The 16,927-nt window shown below is 39.0% G+C and overlaps 1 protein-coding gene across 1 annotated transcript; it reads left to right on the plus strand.

Annotated features, from left to right (window-relative positions):
• The first annotated feature begins 2,422 nt into the window (after positions 1-2,422).
• lgals9l3 (lectin, galactoside-binding, soluble, 9 (galectin 9)-like 3) lies at positions 2,423-16,687 on the plus strand. Its single transcript, XM_003458327.5, has 8 exons — positions 2,423-2,576; positions 4,862-4,950; positions 7,416-7,620; positions 7,902-8,021; positions 8,172-8,303; positions 13,247-13,335; positions 14,933-15,089; positions 15,332-16,687. The coding sequence occupies exons 1-8, from the start codon at positions 2,541-2,543 to the stop codon at positions 15,476-15,478; spliced, it is 975 nt and encodes a 324-aa protein (XP_003458375.1). The 5' UTR covers positions 2,423-2,540; the 3' UTR covers positions 15,479-16,687.
• Positions 16,688-16,927: the final 240 nt, after the last annotated feature.

A 16,927-nucleotide genomic window follows, 5' to 3' on the forward strand; every position in this document is an offset into this window, starting at 1 on the left:
TTTATTCTCTTATTCACTTTTCTTAAGCGAAAAGTCTTAAGATTCTTAAGACTTTTCGCTCTTATAAACGCTGTAATTAGTACGGACGGCAAGAATACTCCAATGCGCTCTCACGGCTGTTCCGTTAGTCCGTTACGCAAGACCAGGAGGAGGCAGCCAACACAAACAGGCAGTGCGAGTTTTAGACCTCGCTGGTCGGCTTGGTTATACGCATGAGAGTAAAACGTTTTGTGTCTTTTGCGCATCATAAAAGTCTTGTTTTGTAAAACTTTCCGATCTTTCCAAAATGTTCACTTGCGAGCAGCGTAAATGAAGACGTGTACACTGTTGCTTCCTGAATCTAAACGCTGAAGTGAACTTTGGCCTCGAGGTTTTCAGGGAAGAAAAGACACATATGCAGATGCTTGAGTACATGAGGCGTCTTGACTTTTGGCTCCAGTGCAGCGGTCAGGTGGGAAACAGATGCTCAAAAAAAAAAAAAAAAAAACCCGGATGAAATAAAGAAGACTGTTTCTTTTAAGTTCAAAAACAACCCGACTTGGATTATTCCGATACGGATATAGTGTGGAAAATATCAAGCCAAAGAAGAATTCATATTTTGACATGTTTAGTGGCCCCGAAGTAAATAGCCTACATTTGCTTTAAATATATACAACGCACAAACAAATCAGGTACAATACACAGTGCGGTTAAGACTAACCGCAGGCTTTAAAACTGGTGTCATACACGGCACACAACTTAAACTACTTAACAAATAGCGTGTAAAATTATATCTAAATAGAACATAGTACATTGTACTTTTGTGTCTCCGAATGATAATGAAAAAGATTTATTTTTCATCTATAACTGCTTATCCAGTTATCCAGTAAATTATAGGACAAAGCATTCATTTTGCTTTTAATGCTAATAATTAAGGAATAACGTGTGTTAAAGAGTGCTAAAAACTTTAATGTTCAATTTTTGTCTGTACAGGTGGACATTGGGATAAAGCTTTGGTGTGCTATTATACTAGTTGGGATAACTCTGCAAAAAATATGTCTGAAGTTTTTGTTCATTTGTTCACAAAGTCAAAGATAAGATATGACAGATCTTTATTGTCACTGTTACAAGAACAATGAAAGACAGTTTGGCGACTCTCCATTAGCAATATGTAGATTTTTCCATTAAAATTACTTTAGAATAAACGATAAAATATACACCGATATATACAGTTGTATACAATTATATATACTGTAATGTGCAGTATAAAGGAGCAGGTGCAATATAAGGTGCAATGTAATTAGTGCTAGTGCATACTGAGTAAGAGGTGGAGAGACCAGAGGTAGGAATGCCATTTTCCAAATTCAAAAGAAATTTTTTTTTGCAAATTCATGGTGTTCTTGAGTGTAGGTATTGTTTTGTTTAGTAATATAATGTTAAAGCAATTTCTTTACGGGTTAAGGAATTGTTCCATATTCTTGTTTTTAATTAAAGTTGAATGAAAACATCTCACCTTGTCTCCATTATTATAGGCTCAAATGAGCCTTTACTTGCCAAAGTTTGACTGTACAAGGCTGATGGGGTGTTTTTAATTCTGGTAAACACCCTGCCCTTTTCACTTTCACAGGATGTTGGTCATTTCCCCTTTTATTGTAAGACAGAGTTTGTCTTTGACACTAACCTTTCCAGTTACACACACGTACATAGTTATCTATATAATCTTGTATGTTATCTGCTGTGGTAATGTTCTCTTTGACCTCATGTGAATGCAGTCCACTCCTTTGACGCACATGATTGGTCTTGGTCATTTATCAATTTAAAAATATATAAAAAATAAAACTGCTTGCAGGAAAAGCTATAGTAATAACATCAGTGCTCTTTTAAGCAAAACTTCAGCACACCATATGCAGCACTTTAGGTAACGATTACATACAGTATATTACACTTTTACACATGTAGTTTATATAGGCTAAGATTCATGAAGATTGATGCGTCATCTGAAACAAACATACAGACATATATACACGATAGCATGATGATATTACAAACTGGTAAGTTTCAAATTTCTAATTAGTATGTTGTAGAATTCCACACTAACTTTGAACATCTGTCATGTGTTGCTTAGCAAGTGTTTGTTTGTTTTTTTTGCAAAAGTCCTTAAATCCTGTGGTGGTGAAGAAAGCATCATTGCGCAAAAGTGTGTGCTAGTCCAAATCATTTTCCCCACAGTGATAATACAGAGCCATTATTTTCTTTCCATATTAAGTTAAAGCTTTGGAGATGGCCTGCCATTAAACGTAACTTTAAGTTGCTGCTGGAGTTGCAGTGTAGTGACATTATCTTTTATTGAAAATGTGTCTGTGTGTATGAATGTGTGTGTTGTAGAGTCTTGTTTGAGGCTTGATAATCTACAGTTAAATCGGATGTCAGTGCTGGGGGAAACGGATACGACTCATCATATGTAAATACCGCCTATTGTAGGAAAAACGAAACCTAAGGGTGGGCTAACTCGCAGCATAGACTCTACAGCTCAACAAATCCCCGTGTTTCCGTTCAGGGATATGGCTTTTTATCAGCAGCCACCTTTTTACAACCCGGTAAGAGAATAAAATATGTTCAAATTAAGACTTTTCGATCTTATAAACGCTGTAATTAGTACGGACGGCAAGAATACTCCTCTGCGCTCTCACGGCTGTTCCGTTAGTCCGTTACGCAAGGCCAGGTGGGCGCAGCCGACACAAACAGGCAGTGCGAGTTTTAGACCTCGCTGGTCGGCTTGGTTATACGCATGAGAGTAAAACGTTTTGTGTCTTTTGCGCATCATAAAAGTCTTGTTTTGTAAAACTTTCCGATCTTTCCAAAATGTTCACTTGCGAGCAGCGTAAATGAAGACGTGTACACTGTTGCTTCCTGAATCTAAACGCTGAAGTGAACTTTGGCCTCGAGGTTTTCAGGGAAGAAAAGACACATATGCAGATGCTTGAGTACATGAGGCGTCTTGACTTTTGGCTCCAGTGCAGCGGTTAGCTGGGAAACAGAAGCGCAGAATATGGATAAAAAGAAAGTTCGAAAACAACCCGACTTGCATTATTCCGATACGGATATAGCTTGTAAAATATCAAGCCAAAGCAGAATTCATATTTGGACATGTGTAGTGGCCCAGAAGTAAATACATTTGCTTTAAAACATCTACGACGCACAAACAAATCAGGTACAATACACAGTGCGGTTAAGACTAACCGCAGGCTTTAAAACTGGTGTCACACACGGCACACAACTTAAACTAAACATATAGCGTGTAAAATTATATCTAAATAGAACATCAATAATTAAAGTCACACCTATTCTCTGATGTTCTTGTGTAAAATGGTATTCATTATTTCTATATTTCATTTCCTATAAGATCAGATTATAATAGTGAAGTTACAATTCATGCATGACAGTTTAGCAGGAAGTGGCTTGCAGCAGCAACATCCGTTTGCATTTTTGAGGCCTTTTCCCCCTTCTTTGGTTCTAAGTACATCATCAGTAGCAGAACTTTTATTGGAACCAGAAACCGTATATAATAATAACACTAATAATAATAATCATGCTGCTGCTGCTGCTGATAACATTTTATTGTTGTCCTTTGTATATCTATGTAAAGGTGTCATTGGGGTGAAAATCTTTTTTCCAGGGAAAGACGATAAAACTCTTTTCTAGGCTCTACATTTTTTAAATGTATTATTTATTTATTTATTTATGTTAATGTGAGTGCCAACTGCTGGCTGCTGTGGAGGTCCTGGAGGTCCTTACACTGGGACTGCATTTGTAGGTTAAAGTCTGCCATGTTTAGGTTGAGGAGGCTTCCTGTTGGTGTGTGTGTGTGAATGGGTGAATGAAGTTTGTAGTAAGGAAGAACTGAGTGCTCAAATAGAGTGTTATTGCTTTTCCCCACCCCAATGAGTTTAGCCTAATTCAATCACTTCCTCCTGTGTGTATATGCTGATCTATCTATCTATCTATACATATATATATATATATATATATATATATATATATATATATATACACACATATATCCACACACACATATATATGTGTATATATATATATTTACATATATATATATATATACATATACATATGTAAATATATATATGTGTGTGTGTGTGTGTGTGTGTGTGTGTGTGTATAAAGCCTATAGTCCAACCATTTAGCAACAACTTGTTGGTATTATGTTTTCATGTTTTCACCATTTACAAGTTATTTAGTCATATATCCCTTTCCATTGGTTTGGACTTCTGGGGGCAGCAGTCAATGCAGAGATGATTGGAACCCCCCATCTCAAGCTCTTCTGATGGTACACTGAAGTATCTAGTGCTAGTCAGGAAACAGCCATCGCCCAGTTGGAATTTGTGAAATAAATATATCTGCACCATAAAACAAAACCTTACAATGAAGCAAATAATTTATCTTTTTTGTATGATATCAACAACTCTGCAACTTGTGTACCAAAATATTCTCAAAACTGGACAAATTAAACTTCACAAATATGTGTTTTTCCAACTTAGATGTGAGTTTTCATGTAAATTTTGCCAGCCTTTTTTTTTTTCTATTAAACTGCTGCCAACATAAAAACAGACATTCATGAAGGAAGAGACACACATATTAAAAAGTTAAGAAAGTGATACAAAGAGCACCTTTAGGAAACAAAGTAGCTACAAAATATGTAGCTATATATCCATAAGAAAGAAAAGGAAGAATGATCAGTAACAAAATGACACTGTTTCTTTGGTTTATGTGGCATTCTAACTTCATTTATTTAATTTTTTTTAGCTTATTACATTTTGCAGTCAAAATATAAAGCAAGTAATTAGATGTTTATCCATGTTCTTTCTAGATAATCCCCTTCACTGGGTCAATCCAAGGTGGTCTGCAGGAGGGGAAGTCTATCACTGTCAGTGGACGCGTCCTACCTGGGGCTGACAGGTCTGTCTGCTTGTTCCTTTATTTATCAGCAGCAGTGTTTTATTTGTTGACCAATAATTTTCTTCAAAGTTTTTGTCAACAACTTTTTTTTTTTTGCACAAAAACAAGACAAAACTAAATAAAAACTAATGCAGGGGGGCATTAACACCTTCATCTATAAATAAAAATGAGATGAAAATGTTCTGGACTGACAAGATCCAATCAGAAGTAATTAAGTCACCACAAACCACGTGAGAGTGTTCAGTCCACTCAATGGGCAGATGTGTCTGGGGCAGGAGCAACAAAAGTAAATACAGTAAGAAGTTACTGTGTGAGAAAACATATGTTATGTTTGTTTCATTGCAAGTTGCTAGCCCATACAGACCTTTGCACATTTGTCTTAAGGGACAACCACTACTGCAGGGTCCAGAACCCCAAAACAGGAAGTCTGGGTCGGCTCTCAGTTTAAAAAATATTACTCTTCTAATGTCTGAATTTTGTGTGGGTGGACATGATCCAGCTTCGACCTTGGCAGACCTTGGCAGGCGTGGTCCCTGGCTCCGCTGCAGGGGAGGGGTGGTGCAGTGAGCTCAAAGGGCAGTGCCAGGGAGGTTGGCAAACAGGTGCACAGAATCAACTAATGAGGTTTCTCCCTGATATATAGCGAAGTCGGAGCCAAGAGAAGCGGGGGGGTGCAGGAGACTAGTTGGAAAGCTGGTGGAGTGGTTATAAACGTTACATATGTGTTATTGCAATAAACGCTCCTCAAACGTATACAACATACCAGTGTGTGAGGTCAATCTTTACACAGACCTTGACCTTGTGTGTGACTGCAGGAATGTGTAAGATAAAAAAAATGTGTCACCAACCTATTATTATAATAAGAATAAGAATAAGAATAACTTTATTTAACCCGAGGGAAACTCTGTTGTCATGTACATGCTCAAAGCAGCAGGAGAGACAGAGGAACAGATAAATAAGATATACAATATATACAATAAGAATAGTAGTATACAGTAATATACAGTAGTAGGACAGTGCAAGACATAGTATCAAATAACTCTAACGAAGTAATATAAATGACTGTATCCTGGAGAATAAATAACTTAACTATCAGTGCAGGCGATTCTAGAAAGTGACATAGTAATGTGCAATAGAATAAAGGGAGTAGCAGCTTATGATGGGGGGATGAAACAAATATTCAATTCAAATATTCAATATTCAAAAAGGTACTGTTGGGTAATATTGCACGGTCCGAAAGGGAACAGAATAACATTGGTAATAGTCTCAGGAAAATCACCTACAGAGTGAGGAAGAGTTATACAGTCTTATTGTCACCTGCACAAAGGATTTACTGTGGCGGTCAGTTCTGCATTTCAGGGCAATGAGTCTTTTGCTGCGTTTGCTCCGATGGTCCATCATGGGGGCGTGCATGGGGTGGGAGGGGTTGTCCATGATAGAAAGAAGCTTTTTTAGCATCCTCCTCTCAGACACCTCCTCCAGGTTCTCCAGTCTGACACCCAGGACAGAACCAGCCTTTATAATCAGTTTGTTCAGCCTGTTGGCATCAGCTGTCTTCACCCCACTTCCCCAGCACACAGCTGCAAAGAGCACAATGCTCTCCAACACCGAGTGATAGAACATGGTCAGCATTTTCCTACCAACATTGAAGGACCTGAGTTGCCTCAGTAGGAAAAGCCGACTCTGCCCTTTTTTGAAGATAGCATTGGTGTTCTTGGTCCAGTCCAGTTTACAGTCCAAGTGTACCCCCAGGTACCGGTAGTCCTCAACGATCTCCACATCAGCCCCTCTGATGGTGACAGGGTTAGGAGGAGGAGCCTGCTTCCTAAAGTTATACATGATTATATTATCATTATACATGATTCTGACTAAGAGAAATAGTATTAAGTGTCGTAATCCCCCTGCAGTTAGCCTGACCACTGTGGTGTTGTCCACAGACCTCACAATGGAGTTGCTGCTCAAAGGCACTGTACAGGCCCAACTTAAGTTTGCCAGTCAACATCTGGCAAGGCACAGGAGAAAGTGCTGTGCTCACATGAAAATAAAATTAGGTTCTTTGGCATTACCTTAACTTGCCATGTTTGGAAGAACAGAAAAGCTGAGTGTGCCCCTAAGAATGTCAAGAAAAGAGAATAAACTCCTGTTTTACTAAGTCATATTTATGTATTATGTTTTTTTCTGGATCTTTGGTTATTCTCTATTTTACTGGAGAGAATCCAGTAAAATAAAAAGTACAGACTGTTCATTTCTTTGTAACTTACAAATTCATCAGTAGATCATTACCCTAGTGTAAGGAATATTTTTGTCTATTTGTAGTTCTTTACTCAGTACAGTCATTTAAAAACTCCTAAAACTTAAAAAGTACAACTCATACTCATTGTCTCTGAATTGAATCTGTTTGGCCACATTTTCCAGTAATCAGTTAATATATCCATATATCCATTCTTATTCACTTTCTTAATCAGGTTCCATGTGAATCTACAGCGTGGTTCCAGGGCCGGTGCGGACATTGCTATCCACATTAACCCACGCTATGAAAGTCAGTATTATGTGGTGACCAACAGTTTCCAGAATGGGAGCTGGGGCACTGAAGAGAGGAAGTACAACTCCCCATTTCCTGCTGGGTCCTCTTTCACACTTGTCATTGCTGTCGCCCGGGACTTCTACCAGGTCAGATCCTAAACATTTTAATATGATCTACTCCGTTATGTAAATAAATAAATAAATAAGACATTTCATTTTACTGCATTTGTGTGTTTATTTAAGTGTAGAGCTGATCATTCATATCATACAATTCTGTTTGTTCTATTGAAAGTTTTATTTAAAACACTAGAATTTCTTAAAATAGTCTTCTTTGGTGATTCTTTTTCTAAAATGTATTATTGTGCAAAAATAGCTTTTACTGTTCGGACAATTAGACACAAATTTAATTCCATATGTGCTATTACCAGCTCAGCGTCAATGGCTGCCACTTTATGGAGTACAGACATCGCCTGCCATTTCACCAGGTTGACACCATCTCAGTGGGTGGAAAAGTGGAAATTTCTTCCATTGCTTTTCAGAGCCCTGTGGTGAGGAAGTTTACACAATTTATTGGCTGTTTATTTGATATACATAAGTAATATAGCAGCATAGTTGGTTGTGTATTTGTGCTCATGACAAGAATATGATAGAACAGTGAGAACAAAGTGGTTTCTTTTTGTATTTTATTTCCTGCACAGTCAGCTTTTCCTGCTCAGCCTGCGTTTGCTCCACAAGTAGGCTTTCAACCCCAGCCTGGATTCCCTTCTTGTCCAGCATTTCCACCACAACCTGGGTTCCCAGCACAGCCTGGATTTCCTCCTGCAACACCAGTGAGTATCGTGGTCAGGTTCCAGTTTGTAACATCTGCTGTGGTGACAGCAACAAAAACCTTCTTAGTTGAGTTGGAAAATCATTTAAAACACACACACACACACACACACACACACACACACACACACACACACACACACACACACATCACCAAACAGCATCCAAAGAAAAATATATGAAGGACACAATTTTCTGTATCTTCAGGAAGCTTTTTGAAGGTCTACGCCTTCTTATGATACTACCTAATGAAACCATGAAATGCAAATAGAACTAGGACCATCACAGAACCCTGTGGAACTCTATAAATTGGTTTCAAATTGGAATATATTACTTAGATAGCATTCAAACCACTGTAGTGCAGTTCCTTTAGTGCCTATGAATGGAGTTTGGTGAGGCCATGAAAAAAAAAAAAACTTTTGATATGAGTTCTTTCTTCTGGAAAACCGTTAGGTGATTCAGAGGGGGAAAACAGTATTTTACTTACATGGTGTATATTAGAGGTGGGGTGCTGCTGACTTTAGCTAAGGATATAGTTGGGCGGTGTAAGTAATACTTTGAGGAGCTTAATCCCACTGACATGGCTTCTGTAGAGGAAGCAGTTTGGGGACAAGGAGGGGACTAACCCATCACTGGGGGAGAGTCTGCAGTGATGTGAATGCTGTACCAGTCCTTCATGGTGAGGTGAGCCCAAATATACCTGTCGAATAACATACAGTGGCTTGCAAAAGTATTCGGCCCCCTTGAACTTTTCAAAGTCAAAGTCAAAGTCAACTTTATTTGTCAATTCTACCACATGTACAGGACATACAGAGAATAGAAATTTCGTTACTCTCAAACCCTCAATGAATAGCAAATGAACACTTAGATATAAGAGAGTGGTTAAAAAAGAATGCAAGTAAAATAATTAAAAAAAGTAAAAATTTAAATAGATACAATACAGTTTTCCGTATAACAAGAAAGCTATACAATATACAATATTCAAGTAAGGGTAAATGACATTAAGTGTAAACCAGGCAGAGTAGTGCAAATAGGCAACTAGTGCAAATTTTTAGTAATGTACGGTAAGAGATAATGTAACAACAAAGACTTATGAGATAATGGCAGTCCAATGCTCCACAAGGTGACTGGTAACTAGTGCAGGCCAGTGAGTGAGTCAGAGAGTGTGTGTGTGTGTGTGTGTGTGTGTGTGTGACAGAATTCAGTGAAACCGTGGAGGAGAAGAGGGGAGAGGGGGCAGAGTCGGGAGGGAGTTAAGCTTCCTGACAGCCTGATGGATGAAGCTGTCCTTCAGTCTGCTGGTCCTGGCCTGGAGACTCCGCAGTCTCCTCCCTGACGGCAGCAGCTTGAAGCTGCTTTGCATTGGATGCGTGGGATCAGCCGCTATGCAAAGGGCTTTTTTAGTAAGACGGGTGCTGTAAATGTCCTGGAGGGAAGGGAGAGAGACACCAATGATCCTCTCTGCAGCTCTCACTATGCGTTGGAGGGTTCTATGACAGGACGCATTGCAGGCTCCGAACCACACAGTGATGCAGCTCGACAGGATGCTCTCGATGGTGCCTCTGTAAAAAGGCACATTTTGTCACATTACAGCCACGAACATGAATCAATTTTATTGGAATTCTACGTGAAAGACCAATACAAAGTGGTGTACACGTGAGAAGTAGAACGAAAATCATACATGATTCCAAACATTTTTTACAAATAAATAACTGCAAAGTGGGCTGTGCGTAATTATTCAGCCCCCTGAGTCAATACTTTGTAGAACCACCTTTATCTGCAATTACAGCTGCCAGTCTTTTAGGGTATGTCTCTACCAGCTTTGCACATCTAGAGACTGAAATCCTTGCCCGTTCTTCTTTGCAAAACAGCTCCAGCTCAGTCAGATTAGATGGACAGCGTTTGTGAACAGCAGTTTTCAGATCTTACCACAGATTCTCGATTGGATTTAGATCTGGACTTTGACTGGGCCATTCTAACACATGGATATGTTTTGTTTTAAACCGTTCCATTGTTGCCCTGGCTTTATGTTTAGGGTCGTTGTCCTGCTGGAAGGTGAGCCTCCGCCCCAGTCTCAAGTCTTTTGCAGACCCCAAGAGGTTTTCTTCCAAGATTGCCCTGTATTTGGCTCCATCCATCTTCCCATCAACTCTGACCAGCTTCCCTGTCCCTGCTGAAGAGAAGCACCCCCAGAGCATGATGCTGCCACCACCATATTTGACAGTGGGGATGGTGTGTTCAGAGTGATGTGCAGTGTTAGTTTTCCGCCACACATAGCGTTTTGCATTTTGGCCAAAAAGTTCCATTTTGGTCTCATCTGACCAGAGCACCTTCTTCCACATGTTTACTGTGTCCCCCACATGGCTTGTGGCAAACTGCAAATGGGACTTCTTATGGTTTTCTGTTAACAATGGCTTTCTTCTTGCCACTCTTCCATAAAGGCCAACTTTGTGCAGTGCACGACTAATAGTTGTGCTATGGACAGATTCCCCCACCTGAGCTGTAGATCTCTGCAGCTCGTCCAGAGTCACCATGGGCCTCTTGGCTGCATTTCTGATCAGCGCTCTCCTTGTTCGGCCTGTGAGTTTAGGTGGACGGCCTTGTCTTGGTAGGTTTACAGTTGTGCCATACTCCTTCCATTTCTGAATGATGGCTTGAACAGTGCTCCGTTGGATGTTCAAGGCTTGGGAAATCTTTTTGTAGCCTAAGCCTGCTTTAAACTTCTCAATAACTTTATCCCTGACCTGTCTGGTGTGTTCTTTGGACTTCATGGTGTTGTTGCTCCCAATATTCTCTTAGACAACCTCTGAGGCCGTCACAGAGCAGCTGTATTTGTACTGACATTAGATTACACACAGGTGCACTCTATTTAGTCATTAGCACTCATCAGGCAATGTCTATGGGCAACTGACTGCACTCAGACCAAAGGGGGCTGAATAATTACGCACACCCCACTTTACAGTTATTTATTTGTAAAAAATGTTTGGAATCATGTATGATTTTCGTTCCACTTCTCACGTGTACACCACTTTGTATTGGTCTTTCACCTGGAATTCCAATAAAACTGATTCATGTTTGTGGCTGTAATGTGACAAAATGTGGGAAAGTGCAAGGGGGCCGAATACTTTTTGCAAGCCACTGTACCTGCACCTCATCATCATGAGCTCTGGGTAGTGACCAAAAGAACAAGATTGTGAGTAGAATGTTGTTAGCTTTTTAGCTTTTTCTGAAGGGTGGCTGGCTCCCTTAGAGATAGGGTGATGAGTTCAATCATTCAAGAGGAGCTCAGAGTAGAGCTGCAAGTCCTCTACTTCAAAAGGCACCAAATGAGGTGGGCATCTGACTTTGATGCCTCCTGGGCACCTCCTGGGTGAGGTGTCCCACGGAAGGATGCCTAAGGACTCAGGACATGCTGGAGAGATTATATTGCTCAGCTGGCCTGAGTGTTCCCCCAGATAAGATGGAGGAGGAGGATAGACAGAGGGAGGTCTGGGCCTCTCTGGATAGACTGCTGCCCCTGCAATGAAGTCACGGATAAGCAGAAGAAAATGGATGTATGGATGCTCTGTAATCCATTATTGTAAATTTAAATGTCATTAAGAAATTATCAGACAAAAGACGTTTTTCAGGGAATACTGTTAAATGTAATAGATTCAGTGTTGAGGCTGACAGTGGGTGATTTTACCAACAAGGATAGTAAAATCACCCACTGTATATACTAAATGAGATAAAAAGTCTTAGAAATCAGATAGGAAATCAAGTAAGAACCAGGTGGTGTCTAGATAGCAACAAATAAAACAGGTTTTTGAGTTTTCCAGTTCGGGTGTACAAAGCTAAGAGTTAGGATTTCAAATGAATTAAAAATCTGTATTGTCTATGGTTGATTAATAAGCTGCAGTGGAAGATTGCTGCTACTCTTCGTCCTCTGCTTTTGCTTCAAATGTGCTGACAGTTAGTATGACTCTGTGTTGATTTATTCAATCTAACATATTCAAACTGCTGCAACCAGGTTTCTGATAGGCAAAATAAATAAATATGTTGATCAATTATTAAATCATTTAGCAAATGACAGGGACTTACAAGAGAGATACCTAATGCTTAATCACCCACATTTAACTGTTTTACTCTTTACTGCAGCTTAAGATGCTATATTGTTCTTTCTTTGTGAATTTTCTTTGTAGTAGTATTAAAATTGATGCATGAGACTTTTGTGAAAGGTAACGTTCTAATTTCTAAAAATGTGCTTATTTATTTGTGGCTAAAACATTGTCCCTAACCCTACCTTTAACCATTCTGGCCTTTTATCGGGTGCCAGAATGCATGATCATATGACTCCAGTTTTAGCCAAGCTACACTGGCTCCCTGTGAAATTTCGCATTGATTTTAAAATTCTTTTATTCACTTATAAAATCTTAAATAACATGGCCCCTAGCTATTTAACTGAACTTCTTCATTTGTATAATCCCATAAAAGCATTAAGATCTTCAAACCAGATGCTCTTAATGCAACCTAAGTCTAGGTTGAAAACCAGAGGTGACCGTGCCTTTGCCATTGTAGCTCCTAGACTGTGGAACAACCTCCCTATTGCCATTCGCTCTTCTGAGACTGTTCAGTCTTTTAAATCTCGTTTAAAGACCCATCTGTTTACTCTGGCTTTGATGTAAGATAGTTTGATTATCATTTGGTTGGTTTTTATGGTTGTCTCCTCCTGCGTTGTATCTTTCTTATCTTATTTTTATCTGTCTTATTTTATCTTTTAATTTGTGAAGCACTTTGATCATAACTGTTGTTTTTAAATGTGCTATATAAATAAATTTTGATTTGATTTTGATTTGATAACGATGTCACTAGTGAACTGATGGAGGTTAAGAAGTTAAATCTTACCTAACTGTAGTCAGAGAGTTGCAGTGTTGCTGTTGAAATAATATATATTTCTTGTCTGCAGGTGGTTCCATACAGGTCTGCCATCAGTGGTGGACTAAGACCTGGCAGGACCATCACCATCCAGGGAACTGTATACCCAAGTGCCACAAGGTCAGACTTCATGATCAGATGTTGCTTTAATTACTTTGAAACTAGCATACTTAAATTTAACTGCAAAAATGATAACTATGTATGTGAAGTGAAAAAATTAAGAATTAAACTATAAAGTGAGGGAGATAATTATTTGATCCCTTCCAAAGAAATGAATTATGGTGGCTTCATTTTAATGGAAAAGAACACAATATCAACAAAAAATATAGGAAAAAAACATATTACATAAACGTTAGAAGTTCATTTGGATGTCATTGAGTAAATCAGTTTTATCCCCAGGCAAGACATGACTTAGTACTTGGTCAAGAAACCCTTGTTGGCAGGCATAGTGGTAAGGTGTTTCTTATAGTTGGTTACCAGGTTTGCGCACATGCAATGCACAGATTTTGACCCACTCCTATGTACAAAACCTTTCAATATCCTTTAGGTTTCTTGGGTGCCACTTGCCTTCATTATTGTGCACAGATTTTCTATAGGATTGAGGTCTGGAGACTGGCTAGACCACTAACACGATGAAACACATCAACATGACCCTAAGGTGCTTCTTCCACTCAATTGTTGCCTTGCCGTATGTTTTGTTCATTGTACTGGCCATGCCAGAAGACCTATTCACAACCCATTTGGCTGAAGGAAGGAGGTTCTCATTCAAAATTTTACAGTACATGGCCTGTCCATTGGCTCGATTCTTGACTGTGTGGATGCTGTTCTTTGGGTCAGCATTGCTCTTCCTCCAAGCATTGTGGGTCGAGTTGATGCCAAAGAGCTCAAATTTGTTTTCATCTGACCACAGCACTTTCTTCCAAGCCTTTTTTGAATTAATAAAATGTTCACAGGCAAGTTAAAGATGGTCCAATACATATGCCTTCTTGAGCAGGGTGACCTTGTGGGCGCTCCAAGATTTGTAGTGTGTTACCAAAAGTGTCCTCGGTGACTGTGCTCCCAGCTGCCTTCAGATCATTACCAAGGTCCTCTTGTGTAGCAATGGGCTGATCCACCACTCTTCTCAATGAGACAAAATTGTGCATTGATCCATTTTTTAATAATCGAACCAACAGTTGTCACCTTCTCACCAAGTTTATTGTTCATGGTCTTGTAGTCTATTCTAGCCTTGCGCATGTTACAATTTTGTTCCTGATGTCCTTTGAAAGCTCTTTGATCTTGCCCAGAGTCGAAGAGAGGCTGGAATAGAACACATTGATTCTGTGGACAGGTGTATACACGTAATGAGTGGACATCAGGAGTATCCGTAATTGACTGATTGATTGTAATCTGTGTGCCACACAGGGACACAGCCAATGTACAGAAGCCAGAATTGTTGTTGTAGGTGATCAAATACACATCCAAATGTTTTATCTAAAACAGACATTCCAGATTGAAATGTAGATTATCTGCCAAAGCTACAGTAACATAACATTGCTCTTGAATTGAATCTTGTTGTCAGGAAAAAACAAACTTAAAAAAAGAAAAGAAAAAATCTTTTTTCGCCAGCCAATTGGCAACCAAACTGTTGTCTGTCTGTATATTTAGAGACTTAAATTAGAAAAGAAATAACAAATTAATTAGTATTGGTATTGCATTATTTTGTGTTTCTTCACAGGTTCAATGTGAATCTTAGCCACCAGTCTGGCATCGCTCTGCATTACAACCCACGTTTCAATGAGAATGTTGTGGTTCGAAATACCAAGCAGTGGGATCAGTGGGGCTCCGAGGAGCGTGGTGGTGGCATGCCCTTCCACCAGGGTCAGCCTTTCACGGTATGACTCTGAACATACACGCTGTACAAGTTTCAGTAGAAGTCACATCGCTTTGTGGTACACTGCTTTTCAGTCACGACTTCACATATCATAAAGGAGAATTATAGGTGATCTGACCTTGGAGTACCAGATGACTTATAATGTTTCTATTGTGTCTCATGTTAAGTGTGCTATCTTTAGCTGTTCGTTTCACTGTAAACAAACTGATTTCACTAACAAAATTATCTTTTATTTCTTTTTAGTTGACTATATGTTGTGAAGCTCATTCCTTCCGAATTGTGGCCAATGGGATGCAGACCCATACCTACAAGTATCGTTTCACTCCCCTGCATGCCGTTACCTCCCTGGAGATTGACGGTGACATCAGCCTGACCTCTGTGATTGTGTAGAGATGCAGGACCCTGTTGCTGGTGGCAACATTTTAAAACATTTCCCTAACTATAGCCACAGTAATTAGCCATTAATTGGGAAATTGTGCTAACTGCTTCATTTAATTATGTAATGTACAAGGTATAATCAACATCTCTGCATTCATTTTATAATCGCCTCATTCTATAATACTATATGCTCTATATTTCTGAAACATATTCACTCTTGAAAGAAACAACCATTATCGGTTATCAGGGACGCCTAATTTACACACATACATTCTGTCCAATGAAAACAAAGAAAAACTACAACAAAAAGAGTAAACATTCCAAGCAAATGTAACACTGTCTAGTTGGAAGTTGGATTTGTCACCAGTGTTGTAAACTTGACCCATGTCCAATCATTTTCTTAGTTGAGTTTAAAAACTCTTTATACAGTTATTGGTCTGGTCCAAAGCTAAAAAACCACATTCATAGATAATTTCGAATCACAAATTAACCCTCGATGGATGAATAACCGCTGCACCACTAAACTCAGGTGGTGCCTGAGTATAACATAGTTGATTTTATTCCCATACTTTATTTTCTTCTGATCATTCTGCGCTTAGATCATTACTAGCCAATCTCTATAATATTCTTTATTGCATTTCACATGAAAATGTAGGGTGGTCTTTTCTGTCTAAAAGAAGTGCTGCTTATATGTTGATGTTAATGTTTATCTCTATGACGTTTGTTGGGAAGCTGCTTTTGAATACTGTGCTTGACAGGTTCTCTGAACCATATCCAACTTATTTCAATTACTTGCCAACACTGCAATTCCCTAAGGTCTATACTGAGCTTCTGTTAGTTTCTTTATTCCAGCTATAGAGTACATATAAGACTGAAATAACTGCAGTAAGCAACAGGTTGGTGGTGTTTTATTATGAAGCTTTGTTGTTGTCATCTTGATATTTTAATGAATAAGGACAAAGAAATCCTTATTCAATATTCCAGGTCATGCCATTTATGCAAGCCACCAGGCTGCTTTTTAAAGCCACTTTGTGGGCTAATCCACTGCTTTGAGGGCTGTCAAAACATCAGATATTGTTGTGATCCCCCAAGATGATCCCCCATGTCATTAAGACTCTCATGTTGTTGGGAGCGCAGACTTTTGGTGGGAATTTGAATACAGTCTTCAAATGTCTGATAATGTGAATTTCCACTGATAGTTATTAGATGGCTTTTACTATGTTTATTGTGTCATTTGTTCACAGTAAACATTTTCAACTTTAATATTTCATTTATTATGAGCTGATGTGTGATTTAAGTGCTGCGTAAAAGTAAATAAATGATTGCAATGAGCACAACAGTTTGGGCTTTGGAGATAATTAATGTAAGAATAAATATAATCTTGTCTCTTTGTTAACAATTTGACTTTACAGGTACTGGAACTGGAACCATATAGTAACCTTCCAACATGGCCACCAGAGA

This window comes from Oreochromis niloticus, linkage group LG14, assembly GCF_001858045.2.
Source record: "Oreochromis niloticus isolate F11D_XX linkage group LG14, O_niloticus_UMD_NMBU, whole genome shotgun sequence".
Taxonomy (NCBI): domain Eukaryota; kingdom Metazoa; phylum Chordata; class Actinopteri; order Cichliformes; family Cichlidae; genus Oreochromis; species Oreochromis niloticus.